Genomic DNA, 21,072 nt, shown 5'->3' with positions numbered 1-21,072 from the left:
GGTATCGCCATCTTTGGTAGGAAATCCATAAGTAGCTCTCATAATAGATTCATAAGGTAATTTTATTTTCTTTCTAGGAAAATGTTCCATGCCTTTCCTTAACGGAAATTGAAATCTAATATTCCCTTCCTTCATATCAATAATTGCACCAATTGTTCTAAGGAAAGGTCTACCAAGAATAATAGGACATGAAGGATTGCAATCTATATCAAGGGCAATAAAATCTACGGGCACATAATTCCTATTTGCAATAATAAGAACATCATTAATTCTTCCCATATGTTTCTTAATAGTGGAATCCGCAAGGTGCAAGTTTAGAGAGCAATCATCAAAATCACGGAAACCTAACAAATCACACAAAGTCTTTGGAATCGTGGAAACACTAGCACCCAAATCACACAAAGCATAGCATTCATGATCTTTAATTTTAATTTTAATAGTAGGTTCCCACTCATCATAAAGTTTTCTAGGGATAGAAACTTCCAACTCAAGTTTTTCTTCATACGATTGCATTAAAGCATCAACAATACGTTTAGTAAAAGCTTTGTGTTGAGTGTAAGCATGTGGAGAATTTAGCACGGATTGCAACAAGGAAATACAATCTATCGAAGAGAAATTATCATAATTAAATTCCTTGAAATCCAAAATAGTGGGTTCGTTAATATCTAAAGTTTTGATCTCTTCAATCCCACTTTTACCAATTTTTGCATCAAGATCTAAAAACTCTGAATTTTTGGAACGCCTTCTAGGTAAAGGTGGATCATATTCAGTCCCATCATTATCAAGATTCATATTGCTAAACAAAGATTTAATAGGGGACACATCAATAACTTTTAGATCTTCATCTTTATTTTCGTAGAAATTAGAAGAACAAACTTTCACAAAGCAATCTTTCTTAGCTTGCATCCTAGCGGTTCTTTCTTTGCACTCACCAATGGAAATTATCATGGCTTTGAGAGACTCATTGATATCATGCTTAGGAGGAATAGATCTAAGTTTCAAAGAATCAACATCAAGAGAAATTCTATCAACGTTCCTAGCCAATTCATCAACTTTAAGCAATTTTTCTTCAAGCAAAGCATTGAAATTCTTTTGCGAATTCATAAATTCTTTAACATTAGTCTCAAATTCAGAAGGCATCTTATTAAAATTTCCATAAGAATTGTTGTAGTAATTACCATAATTATTAGAGGAATTACTAGGGTACGGCCTAGGATTAAAGTTTCCTCTATACGCGTTGTTACCAAAATTATTCCTACCAACAAAATTCACATCCATAGATTCATTATTATTCTCAATCAAAGTAGACAAAGGCATATCATTAGGATCAGAAGAGACACTTTTATAGCAAATAATTTCATAAGTTCATCCATCTTTCCACTCAAAACATTAATTTCTTCTATCGCATGCACTTTTTTATTAGTAGATCTTTCGGTGTGCCATTGAGAATAATTAACCATAATATTATCTAGGAGTTTAGTAGCTTCTCCTAAAGTGATTTCCATAAAAGTGCCTCCCGCGGCCGAATCTAAAAGATTTCTAGAAGCAAAATTCAATCCGGCATAAATTTTTTGTATAATCATCCATAAATTCAAACCATGAGTAGGGCAATTACGTATCATTAATTTCATCCTCTCCCAAGCTTGTGCAACATGTTCATTATCAAGTTGCTTAAAATTCATAATATCGTTTCTAAGAAAGATTATTTTAACGGCATGATACTTAGAGATAAAAGCATCTTTGCACTTATTCCAAGAATCAATACTATTTTTAGGCAAAGACGAAAACCAAGCTTTAGCACGATCTCTAAGCGAAAAAGGAAATAGCTTCAATTTAACAATATCATTATCCACATCTTTCTTCTTTTGCATATCACATAAATCAACGAAGGTATTTAGATGGGTAGCGGCATCTTCACTAGGAAGGCCGGCGAATTGATCTTTCATGACAAGATTCAACAAAGCAGCATTAATTTCACAAGATTCAGTGTCGGTAAGAGGAGCATCAGAGTGCTAAGGAAATCGTTGTTGTTGGTATTGGTGAAGTCACACAATTTGGTATTATCTTGAGGCATCGTGACAAGCAAGCAATCCAACACACGAGCAAACAAGACGCAAGAGAAAAATAGGCGAACGGAAAAGAGAGGGCGAATAAAACAGCAAAGGGTGAAGTGGGGGAGAGGAAAATGAGAGGCAAATGGCAAATAATGTAATGCGGGAGATAAGGGTTTGTGATGGGTACTTGGTATGTAGACTTTTGCGTAGACTCCCAGGCAACGGTGCCAGAAATCCTTCTTGCTACCTCTTGAGCACTGCGTTGGTTTTCCCTTGAAGAGGAAAGGGTGATGTAGCAAAGTAGCGTAAGTATTTCCCTCAGTTTTTGAGAACCAAGGTATCAATCCAGTAGGAGGCCACGCACAAGTCCCTCGCACCTACACAAACAAATAAATCCTCGCAACCAACGCAATAAAGGGGTTGTCAATCCCTTCACGGTCACTTACGAGAGCGAGATCTGATAGATATGATAAGATAATATTTTTGGTATTTTTATGATAAAGATGCAAAGTAAAATAAAAGCAAAATAAAAGGCAATGGAAATAGCTTGTTGTTGGAAGATTAATATGATGGAAAATAGACCCGGGGGCCATAGGTTTCACTAGTGGCTTCTCTCATGAGCATAAGTATTACGGTGGGTGAACAAATTACTGTTGAGCAATTGACAGAATTGAGCATAGTTATGAGAATATCTAGGTATGATCATGTATATAGGCATCACGTCCGAGACAAGTAGACCGACTCCTGCTTGCATCTACTACTATTACTCCACACATCGACCGCTATCCAACATGCATCTAGAGTATTAAGTTCATAAGAACAAAGTAACGCTTTAAGTAAGATGACATGATGTAGAGGGATAAACTCATGCAATATGATATAAACCCCATCTTGTTATCCTCGATGGCAACAATACAATACGTGCCTTGCTGCCCCTACTGTCACTGGGAAAGGACACCGCAAGATTGAACCCAAAGCTAAGTACTTCTCCCATTGCAAGAAAGATCAATCTAGTAGGCCAAACCAAACTGATAATTCGAAGAGACTTGCAAAGATAACCAATCATACATAAAAGAATTCAGAGGAGATTCAAATATTGTTCATAGATAAACTTGATCATAAACCCACAATTCATCGGTCTCAACAAACACACCGCAAAAGAAGATTACATCGAATAGATCTCCACGAGAGAGGGGGAGAACATTGTATTGAGATCCAAAAAGAGAGAAGAAGCCATCTAGCTAATAACTATGGACCCGAAGGTCTGCGGTAAACTACTCACACATCATCGGAGAGGCTATGGTGTTGATGTAGAAGCCCTCCGTGATCGATGCCCCCTCCGGCGGAGCTCCGGAAAAGGCCCCAAGATGGGATCTCACGTGTACAGAAGGTTGCGGCGGTGCAATTAGGTTTTTGGCTCCGTATCTGGTAGTTTGGGGGTACGTAGGTATATATATGAGGAAGAAGTATGTCGGTGGAGCAACGTGGGGCCCATGAGGGTGGAGGGCGTGCCCTGGGGGGGGGGGGTAGGCGCGCCCCCTACCTCGTGCCTTGCTGGTTGATGTCTTGACGTAGGGCCCAAGTCCTCTGGATCACGTTCATTCCGATAATCACGTTCCCGAAGGTTTCATTCCGTTTGGACTCCGTTTGATATTCTTTTTCTGTGAAACTCTGAAATAGGCAAAAAAAACAGCAATTCTGGGCTGGGCCTCCGGTTAATAGGTTAGTCCCAAAAATAATATAAAAGTGTATAATAAAGCCCAATAATGTCCAAAACAGAATATAATATAGCATGGAATAATCAAAAATTATAGATACATTGGAGACGTATCAATCACTAGCGTCACACATAATTTCAAAAGGTAAATTCCAATCAGGTGGCTGAACAATAGGTTTAGAAATCAAGGCTTTCTTAAGTATTTCAAATGCTTCTACACAATCATCATCAAAGACAAAAGGAACATCTTTTTGTAAGAGATTAGCAGAGGCCTATAAATTTTTGAGAAGTCTTTAATGAACCTCCTATAAAAACCGGCATGACCAAGGAAACTTCTTATACCTTTAAGGTCCTTAGGACACGACATCTTTTCAATAGCATCAACTTTGGGTTTATCAAATTCAATACCTCTTTCAGAAATTTTATGCCCCAAGACAATACCTTCATTAACCATAAAGTGGCACTTCTCCCAATTTAAGACAAGATTAGTTTCTTCACATCTCTGCAAAACTCGATCAAGGTTGCTTAAGCAATCATCAAAAGAAGTTCCATACATGGAAAAATTATCCATGAAAACCTCAAAAATCTTTTCACAAAAGTCAGAGAATATAGCAGTCATACATCTTTGGAAGGTAGCAGGTGCATTACATAAACCAAAAGGCATACATCTATAAGCAAAGGTACTGAAAGGGCAAGTAAAAGTGGTCTTTTCCTGATCCTCTTTTGACACAGGTATTTGAGAGAAACCAGAATAACCGTCTAGAAAGCAAAAATGTGTATGTTTGGATAATCTTTCTAGCATTTGGTCAATAAAAGGTAAAGGGTAATGATCCTTTTTAGTAGCTTTATTTAATTTGCTGAAGTCAATTACCATTCTATAACCTGTAACAATTCTTTGTGGGATCAATTCATCTTTATCATTAGGAACAACAGTAATACCTCCCTTCTTAGGGACACAATGGACAGGACTTACCCACTGACTATCAGCAATAGGATAAATTATACCTGCCTCCAGAAGCTTTAGTATTTCCTTTCTTACCACTTCTTTCATCTTAGGATTTAACCATCGTTGGTGATCAACAACCGGTTTAGCGTCTTTCTCCAATTTTATTTTGTGCTGGCATAGAGTGGGACTAATGACCTTAAGATCATCAAGAGTATATCCAATAGCAGCACGGTGCTTCTTCAGAGTTTTCAATAATTTCTCTTCTTCCTACTCTGAAAGGTTAGCACTAATAATAACAAGATATATATTCTTTTCATCAAGATAAGCATATTTAAGAGTATTAGGTAATGGTTTAAGTGAAGGAAATATGCCCTAGAGGCAATAATAAAGTTATTATTTATTTCCTTATTTCATGATAAATGTTAATTATTCATGCTAGAATTGTATTAACCGGAAACTTAGTACATGTGTGAATACATAGACAAACAGAGTGTCACTAGTATGCCTCTACTTGACTAGCTCGTTGAATCAAAGATGGTTAAGTTTCCTAGCCATAGACATGAGTTGTCATTTGATTAACGAGATCACATCATTAGAGAATGATGTGATTGACTTGACCCATTCCGTTAGCTTAACACTTGATCGTTTAGTATGTTGCTATTGCTTTCTTCATGACTTATACATGTTCCTATGACTATGAGATTATGCAACTCCCGAATACCGAAGGAACACTTTGTGTGCTATCAAACGTCACAACGTAACTGGGTGATTATAAAGATGCTCTACAGGTGTCTCCGATGGTGTTTTTTGAGTTGGCATAGATCGAGATTAGGATTTATCACTCCGTGTATCGGAGAGGTATCTCTAGGCCCTCTCGGTAATGCTCATCACTATAAGCCTTGCAAGCAATGTGACTAATGAGTTAGTTGCGGGATGATGCATTACGGAACGACTAAAGAGACTTGCCGGTAACGAGATTGAACTAGGTATTGAGATACCGACGATCGAATCTCGGGCAAGTAACATACCGATGACAAAGGGAACAACGTATGTTGTTATGCGGTTTGACCGATAAAGATCTTCGTAGAATATGTGGGAGCCAATATGAGCATCCAGGTTCCGCTATTGGTTATTGACCGGAGATGAGTCTCGGTCATGTCTACATAGTTCTCGAACCCGTAGGGTCCGCACGCTTAACGTTCGGTGACGATTTGTATTATGAGTTATGTGAATTGATGACCGAAGTTTGTTCGGAGTCCCGGATGAGATCGGGGACATGACGAGGAGTCTCGAAATGGTAGAGACGTAAAGGTCGCTATATTGGAAGGCTATATTCGGACATCGGAAAGGTTTCGAGTGATTCGGGTATTTTTCGGAGTACCGGAGAGTTACGGGAATTCGTATTGGGCCTTAATGGGCCATACGGGAAAGGAGAGAAAGGCCTCAAGGGTGGCCGCACCCCTTCCCCATGGACTGGTACGAATTGGACTAGGGAAAGGGGGGCGCCCCCTTCCTTCCTTCTCCTTCTCCCTTCCCTTTTTCCTATTCCATGTGGGAGGTGGAATCCTACTAGGACTAGGGAGTCCTAGTAGGACTCCACACTTTGGGCACGCCCTATGAGGGCCGGCCTCCTCCTCCCTCCATCCTTTATATACGTGGCTAGGGGGCACCCCATAGACACACAAGTTGATCCTTGATCTCTTAGCCATGTGCGGTGCCCCGCTCCATCATAATCCACCTCGGTCATATCGTCGTAGTGCTTAGGTGAAGCCCTGCGCCGGTAGCTTCATCATCACCGTCATCATGCCGTCGTGCTGATGAAGCTCTCCCTCGACACTCTACTGGATCGTAAGTTCATGGGACGTCACCGAGCTGAACGTGTGCAGATCGCGGAGGTGCCGTACCTTCGGTGCTAGGATCGGTCGATCGTGAAGACGTACGACTACATCAACCGCGTTGTCATAACGCTTCCGCTTACGGTCTACGAGGGTACGTAGACAATACTCTCCCCTCTCGTTGCTATGCATCACCATGATCTTGCGTGTGCGTAGGATTTTTTTTGAAATTACTACGTTCCCCATCAGTGGCATCCGAGCCAGGTTTATGCGTAGATGTTATATGCACGAGTAGAACACAAGTGAGTGGTGGGCGATAATAGTCATACTACTTACCAGCATGTCATACTTTGATTCGGCGGTATTGTTGGATGAAGCGGACCGGACCGACATTACGCGTACGCTTACGCGAGACTGGTTCTACCGACATGCTTCGCACACAGGTGGCTGGCGGGTGTCAGTTTCTCCAACTTTAGTTGAATTGAGTGTGGCTACGCCCGGTCCTTGTTGAAGGTTAAAACAGCACATACTTGACAAAAAATCATTGTGGTTTTGATGCGTAGGTAAGAACGGTTCTTGCGCAGCCCGTAGCAGCCACGTAAAACTTGCAACAACATAGTAGAGGACGTCTAACTTGTTTTTGCAGGGCATGTTGTGATGTGATATGGTCAAGACGTGATGAGATATAAGTTGTTGTATGAGATGATCATGTTTTGTTGAAGTTATCGGCAACTGGCAGAAGCCTTATGGTTGTCTCTTTATTGCATAAGATGCAAGCGCCAAATAATTGCTTTACTTTATCGCTATGCGATAGCAATAGTTGGTGAAACGACCATGTGACGACACGTTGATAGAGATCAAGATGATGGAGATCAGGGTGTCATGCCGGTGACGATAGAGATCATGACGGTACTTTGGAGATGGAGATCAAAGGCGCAAGATGATCATGGCCATATCATGTCACATATTTCGATTGCATGTGATGTTTATCTTTTAGACATCTTATTTTGCTTGGTTCGGCGGTAGCTTTATAATATGATCCCTTACTAAAATTTCAAGGTATAAGTGTTCTCCTTGAGTATGCACCGTTGCGACAGTTCTTCGTGCTGAGACACCACGTGATGATCGGGTGTGATAAGCTCTACGTTCACATACAACGGGTGCAAGCCAGTTTTGCACATGCAAAATACTCGGGTTAAACTTGACGAGCCTAGCATATGCAGATATGGCCTCGGAACACTGGAGACCGAAAGGTCGAACATTGAATCATATAGTAGATGCTGGGATTTTGTCTATTTTGGGCCAAGCCCAATAGCAGTTTCAGAAATTCCTAATAAATCCTAGAGGCCCACGCAGCCCATTCGTGCAAGGCAAGAGGTGGAACTAAAGTTTAGTCCCACATTGCTAGTTTAGAGGGAGTTGGACCTCTTTATAAGGGAGGCTCTTTCCCCACATGTATGAGCATGAGAACAAGAGGGACATTCACGCGCGCTCCTCCTCCGCCGCTCGCCTCGCCACGCCATGCCTCATCACGATGCGCCGCGGGTTGCGGGAATGAGCCGATGTCTAAATTTTTGCCACGCACGACGGGTATACGAACGGTCACACGGGAGCTAAAACGTTTTGCTGTAGTGGAGACTGAATACGAACGGCGCACCTCTTCGCGTGCTGCCTGTTCGCTTCGTCTCCCTTCATTACTTCACCTCCCGTCGCAGCCTGTTCACGTCCTTCTCCTGTGCCTATATAAGAGAGGTCGCTCCTCTCCAGAGAGACACACCAGAAGATCCTCTTCCTCTCGCCACAAGGTTCCTGAGCACTGCACTGCTGCTACGATCTTCCCCATCCCGACTTGCGGCGTGCACCACAGGTCGGGACAGTAGGCCTCCGGAACCACACCTTTTGAGTCATGTATGGGAGAAGGGTGATAAGGTTTTTGGGGAGCGCTCCACGCGACTACTAACTTCTTCATCACGGACTCTAACGACTACTTCCCCGACGACAACTTCTTCCCCGACGTCGACAATCTCATCGACGACATGGCTGGAGAGGATGTCGACCCCAAGTCCAGTGCTTCTGTTGTTGCTGTCCCGTACGTGTTCTTGCTCTTTCTGTTAGATGTCCTGCCACAGTTCTTTGCTCTAGTTTCTGTCCTACATATGATAGGTTCTACTTCATATATGCTACTTCATCTAGTGTCTGTTCTAGATGTGTTTAGTTCAAGTTCATATATGCAGATGCTATTTACCTTCACTCTGTCAGATTGCATGACTTGCTTTATCTCTGCTGTATTAGTCATGTTTTATCTAATATTTCCATTAGCAAGATTATTTGGTAAATTGCTCATATTTCCAACAATCCAAAAACCTTATTATAGGCAATTTACCCCAAGTGGTTTTGCTGCCTCCATGAGACCTCCTATGTTTGAGGGTATCCACTATAAGAGGTGGCGCGTGAGAGCAGTCTTATGGTTTCAAACCATGAGTTGCTATGACGCCACTCTTGGCAAACCTGAAGGGGAGCTTGATGCTCAGCAGGCACAAGCTTTTCAGAAAATGGATACTCTGTTTAAGGCTGCTCTCTTGAGTGTTCTTGGTGAGAACATAGTTGATGCTTATGCATTAATTGATAATGGAAAAGATATGTGGGATGCACTTGAGGCCAAGTTTGGGGTCTCGGATGCTGGCACTGAGCTGTACATCATGGAGCAATTCTATGATTACAGGATGACTGAAGAGCGCTCCGTGGTTGAGCAAGCTCATGAGATACAGTCATTTGCTAGAGAACTTGAGCACTTCAGTTGTATGCTACCGGACAAGTTTGTTGCCGGAGGTATCATCACTAAGCTTCCTCCTTCGTGGAGGAACTTTGCTACCTTACTGAAACATAAGAGACAAGAGTTTTCCGTCCCAGATCTCATTGGCACTCTTGATGTGGAAGAAAAGGCGAGAGCAAAGGACACACGTGCTCGAGGTATTGAGGGAGGATCTAGTGCTAATCTGGTACAGAAGAAGAACTTCCAGCCCCACAAGTTCAAGAACAAGGGCAAGTTTGATGGTAAAGCAAAGTTTGATGGGAAGAACAAGGTTGTGCAACAAACGAACTTCAAGAAGAAGAATGACAAGAAGAAAGGTGTTTTTCATGTGTGTGGGGATCCTGATCATTGGGCTCCTAGTTGCCCTAATCGCTATGACAAGCTTCATTCTGGGAAAGGCGGCAAGACCGCTAATGTTGTCATTGGAGACACTGACATGAAGGATGTTGGGTATGGTATATTTCCCACTATTCTTTCAGTATGTCATTCTCCTGATCGGTTGATTGACACGGGTGCTAATGTGCATGTATGCGGTGATATTTCCATGTTTTCGTCTTATCAGACCGCAGGGACTTCAACCGTGCTGATGGGCAACGGTTCAAGTGCTTCTGTTCGTGGTGTTGGCATGGTCGATCTAAAGTTTACTTCGGGGAAGATCGTGCGGCTGAAGAACGTGCATTATGTCCCCTCCGCCAATAAAAATCTTGTTAGCGGATCTCTTCTGTGTAGAGATGGCTATAAGCTTGTCTTTGAGTCGAATAAATTTGTAATATCCAAGTATGGAACCTTTGTCGGTAAAGGCTATGAGTCATGAGGCCTGTTTCGTTTATCCTTCTCAGACGTTTGCAATAAAGTTGTTAATCATGTTTGCAACAATAGTGAATCAAATGTGTGGCTTTCATGTCTTTGTCATGTTAACTTTGGTTGCATGTCGCGACTAGCGAAGTTGAACTTAATCCCTAGTTTCACCACTGTCAAGGGATCTAAGTGTCAAGTTTGTGTGCAAGCTAAGCAACCTCGTAAGGCTCACACGACTACGGAAACGAGAAATCTTGCACCACTAGAGCTCATACATTCAGATCTATGTGATGAATGGTGTTTTGACAAAAGGTGGAAAGAAATATTTCATGACGTTAATTGACGACTCCACTAGATACTGCCGTGTGTATCTTCTGAAATCTAAGGATGAGGCTTTGAACTTTTTCAAGATCTATAAAGCTGAAGTGGAAAACCAACTTGATCGAAAAATCAAGAGGCTTAGGTCCGACCGTGGTGGAGAGTATTTTTCCAATGAATTTGATGCTTTTTGTGCGGAACATGGTATAATCCATGAGAGGACGCCTCCCTATTCACCTCAGTCAAATGGGGTGGCCGAAAGAAAGAACCGTACTCTAACAGATTTGGTTAACGCCATGTTAGACACATTGGGTCTCTCCAAGGCATGGTGGGGGGAGGCGATATTGACTGCATGTCATGTCCTAAACCGAGTTCCCACAAAGAATAAAGAGATAACCCATTTGAGGAATGGGAGAAGAAAAGATTAAAACTCTCTTATCTACGAACCTGGGGTTGTTTGGCGAAAGTCAATGTGCCAATTCCAAAGAAGCGCAAGCTTGGACCAAAAACCGTGGATTGTGTTTTTCTGGGATATGCTTTTCATAGCATTGGTTATAGATTCTTGGTTGTAAAATCCGAGGTACCTGACATGCATGTCGGTACGATCATGGAGTCGAATGATGCGACTTTATTTGAAGATATCTTTCCCATGAAGGATATGACTACCTCATCTAATCAGGAGATGCCTAGTTCATCGAATCAGGAACCGGTTACAATTACTGAACCTGCAATTTCGTTGGAACACTTTGAAAGTCCTGTGGAGGAGAACAATGAAGTTCCTACTAGGAGCAAGAGATAGAGGACTGCAAAGTCCTTTGGTGATGATTTTCTTGTGTATCTCATAGATGACACTCCTAGTTCTATTTTAGAGGCCTATGCATCTGAAGATGCTGACTACTGGAAGGAAGCGGTTCGTAGCGAGATGGATTCCATCTTGGCGAATGAAACTTGGGAGATTAGGTGCATATCGGGATGTAATGTCCCATCTCCTGTAAAAGGATTAGCTAGCAGTTTCTCTATCATACCCGAAGGAATTTCAAAGTAAACATTTTCAGTAGGTTCAGTAGGTTGAGGAGCAACTCTTTGCTCTACTGGTCGGGGTGAAGATACCATGAATAAGCCCCTCAAAGGATTATTTTCCATAGTAACAAGTGACAGTAAATTTCAGCACACTATATAAATTTTTCCTTACCAAATTCCACCTACCAAAGGCGCTTCACTCCCTGGCAACGGCGCCAGAAAAGAGTCTTGATGACCCACAAGTATAGGGGATCTATCGTAGTCTTTTTGATAAGTAAGAGTGTCGAACCCAACGAGGAGCAGAAGGAAATGACAAGCAGATTTCAGTAAGGTATTCTCTGCAAGCACTGAAATTATCGGTAACACATAGTTTTATGATAAGGTAATTCATAACGGGTAACAAGTAACAAAAGTAAACAAGGTGCAGCAAGGTGGCCCAATCCTTTTTGTAGCAAAGAACAAGCCTGGACAAACTCCTACATAAAGGAAAACGCTCCCGAGGACACATGGGAATTATCGTCAAGCTAGTTTTCATCATGCTCATATGATTCACGTTCGTTACTTTGATAACTTGATATGTGGGTGAACCGGTGCTTGGGTACTGCCCTTCCTTGGACAAGCATCCCACTTATGATTAACCCCTCTCGCAAGCATCCGCAACTACGAAAGAAGAATTAAGGTAAAGCTAACCATAGCATGAAACATGTGGATCCAAATCAGCCCCTCACGAAGCGACGCATAAACTAGGGTTTAAGCTTCTGTCACTCTAGCAACCCATAATCTACTTATTACTTCCCAATGCCTTCCCCTAGGCCCAAACAATGGTGAAGTGTCATGTAGTCGACGTTCACATAACACCACTAGAGGAAAGACAACATACATCTCATCGAAATATCGAACGAATACCAAATTCACATGACTACTTATAACAAGACTTCTCACATGTCCTAAGGAACAAACGTAACTACTCACAAATCATATTCATGTTCATAATCAGAGGGGTATTAATATGCATAAAGGATCTGAACATATGATCTTCCACCGAATAAACCAACTAGCATCAACTAGAAGGAGTAATCAACACTACTAGCAACCCACAGGTACCAATCTGAGGTTTTGAGACAAAGATCGGATACAAGAGATGAACTCGGGTTTGAGAGGAGATGGTGTTGGTGAAGATGTTGAGATTGACCCCCTCCCGATGAGAGGATGGATGGTGATGACGATGGTGACGATTTCCCCCTCCCGGAGAGATGTTTCCCCGGCAGAACAGCTCCAATGGAGCCCTAGATTGGTTTCGCTAGGTTCCGCCTTGAGACGGTGGCGCTTTGTCCCGAAAGCTTCCTTATGATTTTTTCCAGGGCAAAAGACACCTTATACCAGAAGATGGGCATCGGAGGGCTGCCAGGTGGCCCACGAGGCAGGAGGCGCGCACAGGGGGTAGGGCGCGCCCTCCACCCTTGTGGACGAAGGGTGGCCCCCCTCTGGTGCTTTCTTCCCAATATTTTTAATATATTCCAAAACTGACTTTCGTGGAGTTTCATAACTTTTGGAGTTGTGCAGAATAGGTCTCTAATATTTGCTCCTTTTCGAGCCCAGAATTCCAGCTGCCGACATTCTACCTCTTCATGTAAACCTTGTAAAATAAGAGAGAAAAGGCATAAGTATTGTGACATAATGTGTAGTAACAGCCCATAATGCAATAAATATCGATATAAAAGCATGATGCAAAATGGACGTATCAGGGAGAGATACCTTTTTACCTCTCTTCTCTCTTCTTTTCTTCTTCTTCACCACATCATGTGTGGGTTTAATTGATCTTTTCAAGCTTCTTATTGATGAGATTGGTTGGATAGGAAGCTCCTCCTCGTTACCTGATTCATCATAATAAACACTAGGAGGGTATTGGGAAATATTTTCCCTTTCATTAGTGCTCTTTTCATATTCCATTTGTTCTCTTGACTTTAGATAGTTGGCAATATAAGGATTATCAATGCAATTTACCGCACAAAACATATAAATTTCTTCTAGATCAAAATCAAGAAATCTCTCGAGATTAAATTTTGGAATACCCTTAGTTATACGTTTCATTTCTTCATACCCCAAAAGAAGACTAAGCTCTTTATGATGCTCAAGGGTAATCAAGATCACAATTTTTGGACACGATTTGGTCATGAAAGAATCTGCATTGAAGATTTAAATGACCATGTTCATTGCAAAGTTCACAAGGATGGCCCAAAAAATTACATCTTTCAGCACAATCATCTAGCCTCTCTTGCAACTTTTTTGTTTCTAAATATTTATGCTTCTTGCAAAATCTATCTTCCCTTTTTGGTGTGCAAAGGCACTCCCAATTCACTCCGCAAAAAGTGATATGCTTATAAGAAACATTTTTTTCATGACTTATGCAATCATCATTAGCATTTAGGATATTCAATGAATTCATACTAACAACATTGCAATCATGCTCATCATTCAAATATTTTGTGCCAAGCATTTTATTGACTTCTTCTTCTAACAATTGAGCACAATTTTCCGAACCATCATTTTCAAGAAAGATATTATAAAGATGATCAATAATATGATGCAACCTAAATTCCATTTTATGTAGTTTTCTTTTATAAGCAAAACTAGGGATAAAACAAGAAACTAAAAGATTCAATTGCAAGATCTAAATATATACCTTCAAGCACTCACCTCCCCGGCAACGACGCCAAAAAAGAGCTTGATGTCTACTACGCAACTTTATTCTTGTAGACACGCGTTGGGCCTCCAAGCGCAGAGTTTTGTAGGACAGTAGCAATTTTCCCTTAAGTGGATGACCTAAGGTTTATCAATCCGTGAGAGGTGTAGGATGTAGATGGTCTCCCTCAAACGACCCTGCAACCAAATACAAGAAATCTCTTGTGTCCCCAACACACCCAATACAATGGCAAATTGTATAGGTGCACTAGTTCGGCGAAGAGATGGTGATAAAAGTGTAATGTTGATGGTAGAAATATATTTTTATAATCTGAATAAATAAAAACAGTAAGGTAGCAAATAGTAAACGGGCACAAAAACGGTATTGCAATGCTTAAAAACGAGGCCTAGGGTCTGTACTTTCGCTACTGCAACCTCTCAACAGTGCTAACATAGTTGGATCATATGATTATCCCTCAAAGTTCAGCAAAGAATCACTCTCGAGTTCCTATTAGCGGAGAACAAAATATAGGAATTTGTTTGTAGGGTACGAAACCACTCAAAGCTATTCTTTCCGTTCGATCTATTCAAGAGTTCCTACTAGGATAACACAAAGCTATTCTTTCCGTTCGACCTATCCTAAAGTTCGTACTAGAATAACACCAGAGCAAATTCATATTCATAATACTCAATCCACACAAAGAACTATAAAGAGACCCCAAAGTTTCTACCGTAGAAAAGCGTGCATCAACCCCTATGCATAGATTACCCCAATATCACCGCAGGAATCCGCGAGTTGGATGCCATAACATATGTCAAGGGAATCAATAAGATACCCCAATTGTCACCTCAAGTATTCATACCGCAAGACATATATCGTGTATTCTCATCTCTGAATATTCAATCTGACAAGACAAAACTTCAAAGGGTAAATATTCAATTCATCATAACAAGAGTATAGAGGGTAGAAACATCATATGATCCGACCATATTAACAAAGCCCATGATATAGATCACGAGAGAGAGAGAGAGAGATTAAACGCATAACTACTGGTATAAACCCTGAGCCCCGAGGGTGGACTACTCCCTCCTCATCGTGGTGGCCGCCGGGATGATGAAGATGGCCACCGGAGATGATTCCCCCCTCCGACAGGGTGCCGGAACGGGTCTAGATTGGTTTTCGGTGGCTACGGAGCCCTGCGGCGGCGGAACTTCTGATCTAGGTTAACCCCGATGGGTTTCAGAATATTTGGGAATTTATAGTGCAAAGAAGGGGTGCGGGAGGCCACCGAGGTGGGCACAACCCACCTGGGCGGGCCAGGGGGCCTGGCGCGCCCTGATGGGTTGTGCCCCCCTCGGGGCACCCCCCAGGTGCAGCTCTGGCCCATTGGGTCCCTTCTGGTCCATAAAAAATCCCGTGGAGTTTCGTTGCGTTTGGACTCCGTTTGGTATTGATTTCCTGCGATGTAAAAAACAAGCAAAAAACAGCAACTGGCACTAGGCACTGGGTCAATAGGTTAGTCCCAAAAAATGATATAAAGTTGCTATAAAATGATTGTAAAACATCTAAGCATGATAAAATAACAGCATGAATACTTCATAAATTATAGATACATTGGAGACTTATCAAGCCGCTCCGCGCTCTGGACGTGGCCGCCGCGGCCCCGACGAGGTGCCGGCGAAGAACGAGGCGCGCCGCGTGTCGTGCTCGTCCCGGAACCACGTGTCCCACATGTCGGAGTCGGGGGCGTACCTGGGGTCGTAGTATAGGTCGTCCGGCAGGAGGCGGCGGCAGCGGCGCTCGATCTCCTCGCGGCGCCCACGACCGCTCAACGGGACCGCGCGGGATCGGCGCCCGGTCGGCGGAGAGATGCCAGTTATTGGGGAGGTGCACGTCGCTCCAGGGGAGCGGCGTCCTCGTCTCCCAATAACGACGGCATACATCCGCGTGGATGTTGTGCCGGTCGCGCTCGCCGGCGGCCGTAGGGGCGACGGAGAATGCAGGCGGCGCGGGGGCCGACGCGGTGGTGATGCAGGCTCCTCTTTGACGCCGCGACGGTGGCAGCCCGAGGATGAGCCAGCCTCGCGGTCGTGCTTCCCCTTGCGGCCGGTGTTCCAGAACCCCATGGCTGTGAGGCAGCCGACCGGCGAGATCGAGGACGGGGAGAGGGAGAGCTAGGGTTTGGGGCGTGTCGGGTTTCGAGGAGGCAGCATGGGCTGGAGTGGGGGAGTGTGGACTGCGACCGGTCCACGGCTTCCCATTTAAGAAGGACGGCGACTGTTCGCCTGGGCGGATGACAGGTGGGGCCGACCGCGTGTGCGCATTAATGTTGGCTGGTGGGAGGTAGGTGGCCGCCTGCCACGCGGCCCCGAAGCGGACGAGGGACGCATTCGTTTGCTGCCCGCCGCGACCCAAACCTGACGCATGTTTGCGCTCGAAATGAATCAGTCCGGACACCAAACGGACCAAATGGGTTCAGGCCATTGCGCGCTGGGCCATGAGGTCTGTTCGTTTTACCCCAAACAGACGGGACCGGACAGGATGGAGTCGCGCGCTGGAGTTGGCCTTACTCTTCGGAAAGAAGAATCTATGTGGGGTGCAAGGCCATCGCAACCTTTGGCCATCATCACGACTATGGAGAATTGTTGAGGTGCACGGCCGTAAGTGATTAATAGGTTTTCCTTCGGTTGACACGTCTTCCCAACCTTCAGTCACCATCAGGACCACGTGTAACTGTGATGTGCATGCATGACACTGGCAGCAAGTGATGTATGAACGCCTCCTCACACTGTACCAGGAACCAGAATGTCCGGGCAGGGAAGTTGCACACTCCAAGTAACGCTCACGCACAGGAACACCAATCCGTCGGCAACAGCTAGCCAGCATGGATCATGCATGTCAGCATCGTTGCGCTGCGCCAAATTCTGTTCGGCGGAAAGGACTAGCAAGAAGATCGAGTGGCATCCACACAACAAAGCCGGCGTAGGGTGGCGATATAGTACTACGACGGGCACCGCGCGCGCACTCGAGGACTTGTTTGGCGATTGCTTTCTCCGTCCGCCGGCCAGCCGGACGGACGCACCAATCCGTTGCTCTCCGCCACCAATCGTAAAGCAGATAGTACTACTGTACATGCCTAGTTGCCCGCCGGTCGTGCAGATTCCTTGGCCGGATCGACGGCGACCGCTTGAGCTTTAGCGCGGGAAAGCCGTATCTCAACCACCATTGGCGTCCAAGCAACCGATTCCTCCGTCTCGAAGCCGCTTAATCACCTCCAGGATCAAGCATCTATCTCACAGATACATAGATTATTGGTAATTAGCAGTAACGGAAAAGGGTTGAGCATACCCGTACGTTTAACTTACATCTTTTTTGTTTCTGCTTATCTGAGAGAGGAGGGACATGCGTATGTCTGCTTGTTGCTAGTCCGGCACGGCGATCGACGTCCAAGTGGCAGCTTCGCCGGCCGTCCAATCCACCCAACTTGTTACGTGGACGCATCACCGCGCGCATGACGACGGGTTGAAGAGTTGCTTCAACGCAAGTCCAAGCGGAAAGGAGCTCGTAAGCGTGGGCCGGTGTCGTGTGGATTAATTTTAGGGGATCGCGCGACTTCACCGCCTTTTTGACAAATCTATCGCACCGCGCCCGTTGATTCATGATTGCACTTCACAGCACGTACGCAAAGTGTGATGGTTATTTTTATGCACAAAATTAACGACGAGCCTTGGTTGCTTCTGTCTGAAGCAACAAGTTAGTAGAAACGGAACTGACGTAGTACGTGCCTCGTCATTCATCATTTTCGTACGAGAATCTCTCTCATTCGTGTCAGAGATGCTGATCGTAGATCTCCCTGTGCTTAGAAATGCACGGTGCGGATAAGCCTTTATTTACCCAGAAAGATGTGTGGATAAGCCTTCCTTTTTTGAAGTGTAGCACCTGCACCATACTACTGTATGTGAACCTTGCGTCCAAGGTTCCTCTGGCCACGCAGCGAATTCAGCAGTGAACCGTGCATGGAGCTGTCACGCAAGACGAAAGTGGGGCGACGGCCATGCGTGCGTGTATATGACCATTGCGCGGCGGGCACACGTTCATTGCAAGCACGACTGATGCCACTTGCTGAATTCGTTTCAGAGCGCTGGTACGACAGGCATTATTTCAGGTTTGAAGCAGTCCGAGGATCTCTTTCAGAGGCGGAGAAGCCAAGTCTTGGCCGCTACAACTTATAAGTATCGCGCGCGCTCGCTTTCGTGTGCTCCTGCCCGCTGCTGTTGCACTCAGGTGCGGTGGCAGGCCGTGTGTGGTGGTTGCAGGTGCAGCCGCGCGTTCTCTTCTCCGGGAGGGGCGAGGTCGTCGATCGGGGATGGACGGCGAGATGGGCGAGGACCTGCTGGCGGAGATCCTCGTCCGGCTGCCGCACAAGTCGCTGGCGCGGTTCCAGTGCGTCTCCACCACGTGGCGGGGCCTCATCGCCGCCGACTACCTCCGCCGGAGGCTGCCGCTCATCACGTCCGGCGTGCTGTTCCACGACGGCCCGCGGGACGGCGGGGGCGGGAGGCGGGCGTACACTTACGCGCGCGCGGCGGCGTCGCCGTCGTCGGGCGAGGACGGCGGCGGCGTGGCGGAGGCCGACGACATGTCCTTCTTCCCGTGCCACGCCACGTCCAGCATCATCGACGGCTGCAACGGCCTGCTGCTCTACTACGCGTCCTGCCCGGCGGCGTTCCACGTCGTGAACCCGACCACGCGGCGGTGGGCGGCGCTCCCGGAGCCCCGCAGGAAGACGCTGCTCTCCGTGCTGTCCTTCGACCCCTGCGCCTCCCCGCACTACAAGGTGGTCTGCTTCACCGGGTGGCTGCCCCGGGGCGCCTCCGTCGAGGTGTTCGACTCGGAGACCGGCGCGTGGGGCGAGCACGAGCTCGACTTCGGCCTCGACACCGACGCCATGTCGGCCACCATGCACTGCTTCGCCGGCGCCGTCCACGTGCTGGCATACTCGGGCCACGTCGTCCGCATCGACCTCGCCACCATGAGGTGCACGGTCACCGCGCTCCCGGCGCCCGTGAGCTACCGGGCACGCGCGGGCCACTGCCGCGGCCGGCTCCGGTACGCGTCCAGCGACGGATCGCGCCTCACGCTGTGGGAGCTGGTGGACGCGGGCAAGTCCGAGTGGGTGGCGAAGCACGAGCTCGGGGTCGGCGACCTCGTCTCCGGCGGCTCGTGCCACCCCGCTACCGCGACCTTTGTGTTCATGGCGTTCCACCCGGAGAGGGAGGTGGTGTACCTGTGGACGCCGTCGAAGCTCATCGCGTTCAACATGGAGCAGAGGCGCGTCGAGGAGGAGTGCGTGTTCGGGTCCGGGAAAGAAGACGCGCAGCTCATACAAATCTGGCTGTTTCCCTTCTCGCGCCATTTGGCCAGCTGCTTGGCCTGAGTGGCGATACCGCACGCCACACTGAGCAGCTGAGGATGTGATCGCCTCCAAGAATGTGGGTCCGTTTACTAGTCTACAGAAATGTAGTTGCGTCCAGCACCGCACAAAAAAGATACAGCAAAGTCCAAATATGGGATGCACGATACGATTACCATTTTCTATATTTGATTGATGCAAATGCTTGTTCTGTTATAGGGGAATCTATTTGTATTCTGTAATAACGGTCTTGTTCAATTACTTGCCTATTTGATATACTATATTCAATTTCTTACACTATTTAATTTGCCCATTTGACTAATTCCGATTTCTTATCATTTGTTAATCTGGCTAGATTTAGTGAGGGGAACCATTCTTGGCAAGAACCTCCAGATTTTATTCGTGTTGTTCTAGTAGATGATGTAACTGTGATTCCAGATCAATAAAAATCGCCATGATGGCTTTCCTAAAAAAAAGTATCATTTGTGTGCCCTCATATTTTCCCGTTAGCATCACATGTTGCATCTTTGTTTACTTAAAAGAAAATGCACCGATGTTGACCCTAAGGGCATCTTTAGCAAGCGCTTATCCTAAAAATTCAAAAGTCATCCCTTATCTCACTACCTTATAAATTTTAAGTGATTAATCGATTCTTAATGTATCAAGATCGCCTAAAACTTAAACCCCTCGAAAATAATTTTGTTGTCAATTCTCCCAAACGTTTGCTTAAATAACTAAAACAAATTCATCACATTTGCAAATCAAACATAAAAAATTCAAATGCACCACATCACAATGAACTACGAGCATAAATAAAGTTAATCAGGCCCATCAAACAACTAAACATAACCACAATGTGTCAAAAGACACTGAATGAACAAGTCCATTAAAAGAAACACCAAACACATGGTGGACCAAAAGCCATTGTAGTTCACAAGGGCATCATACACTAGCACCGTCACCGTCGACAGCACCATTGCTGCCGCCACCACCGCCAAACTTTGCCGAGATGTCCCCACGAGTTAACTCCCAATATTGTCTTTCATTCTCGTCCATCTTGATAAGATCCATCCACATGATAGCACATTCCTTGACCACCCTCTTGTTCATTTGCTCCTCGGCCGTCGATGCAAACTTTTGCTTCTCAATCTCAATCCTTTTCTTTGTTTCCTCGACCTCCATTGCAAGCCTTTTCACCTCAAGTTCTAGCTATTTTTCTTCCGCTTGCACCTTTCTCTCCCCCGGCTGCCGCCTTTGCCTTCCACTTCTCCTCCATCAACTTGATCTCAGAGCATCTATAGACGAACTACTCAAATGCTCCCTATACGCCTGGGCGGACGACCCGATCACTGATAGGTTACAAAATCTCGACCCAACCGCACCCCTCATACCGGCCGTGTACGTCCGGGCTGACCGGCACCCCTCATATTCATCCCATATCTGGGATAGATACGGGAAGGCCCGGACGCGCCAGAG

At 45.3% G+C, this 21,072-nt stretch overlaps 1 protein-coding gene across 1 annotated transcript; it reads left to right on the top strand.

The window, feature by feature from the left end:
* Positions 1–18,127: 18,127 nt before the first annotated feature.
* On the top strand, positions 18,128–19,896 carry LOC109752928 (putative F-box protein At1g47790). The gene has a single exon (XM_020311852.4). It carries the CDS (start codon positions 18,550–18,552, stop codon positions 19,618–19,620), a length of 1,071 nt encoding a protein of 356 aa, XP_020167441.1. The 5' UTR covers positions 18,128–18,549; the 3' UTR covers positions 19,621–19,896.
* Positions 19,897–21,072: the final 1,176 nt, after the last annotated feature.

The sequence above is a fragment of the Aegilops tauschii genome, chromosome 3 (assembly GCF_002575655.3).
Source record: "Aegilops tauschii subsp. strangulata cultivar AL8/78 chromosome 3, Aet v6.0, whole genome shotgun sequence".
NCBI classification, from domain to species: Eukaryota; Viridiplantae; Streptophyta; class Magnoliopsida; order Poales; family Poaceae; genus Aegilops; species Aegilops tauschii.
Note: the sequence above shows the minus strand (reverse complement) of the source record. Positions and strands in the feature narration are given on the sequence as shown.

Coding starts and splice junctions, on each gene's coding strand:
- LOC109752928 (XM_020311852.4), top strand. CDS start 18,550: ATGGACGGCGAGATGGGCGAGGACCTGCTGGCGGAGATCCTCGTCCGG.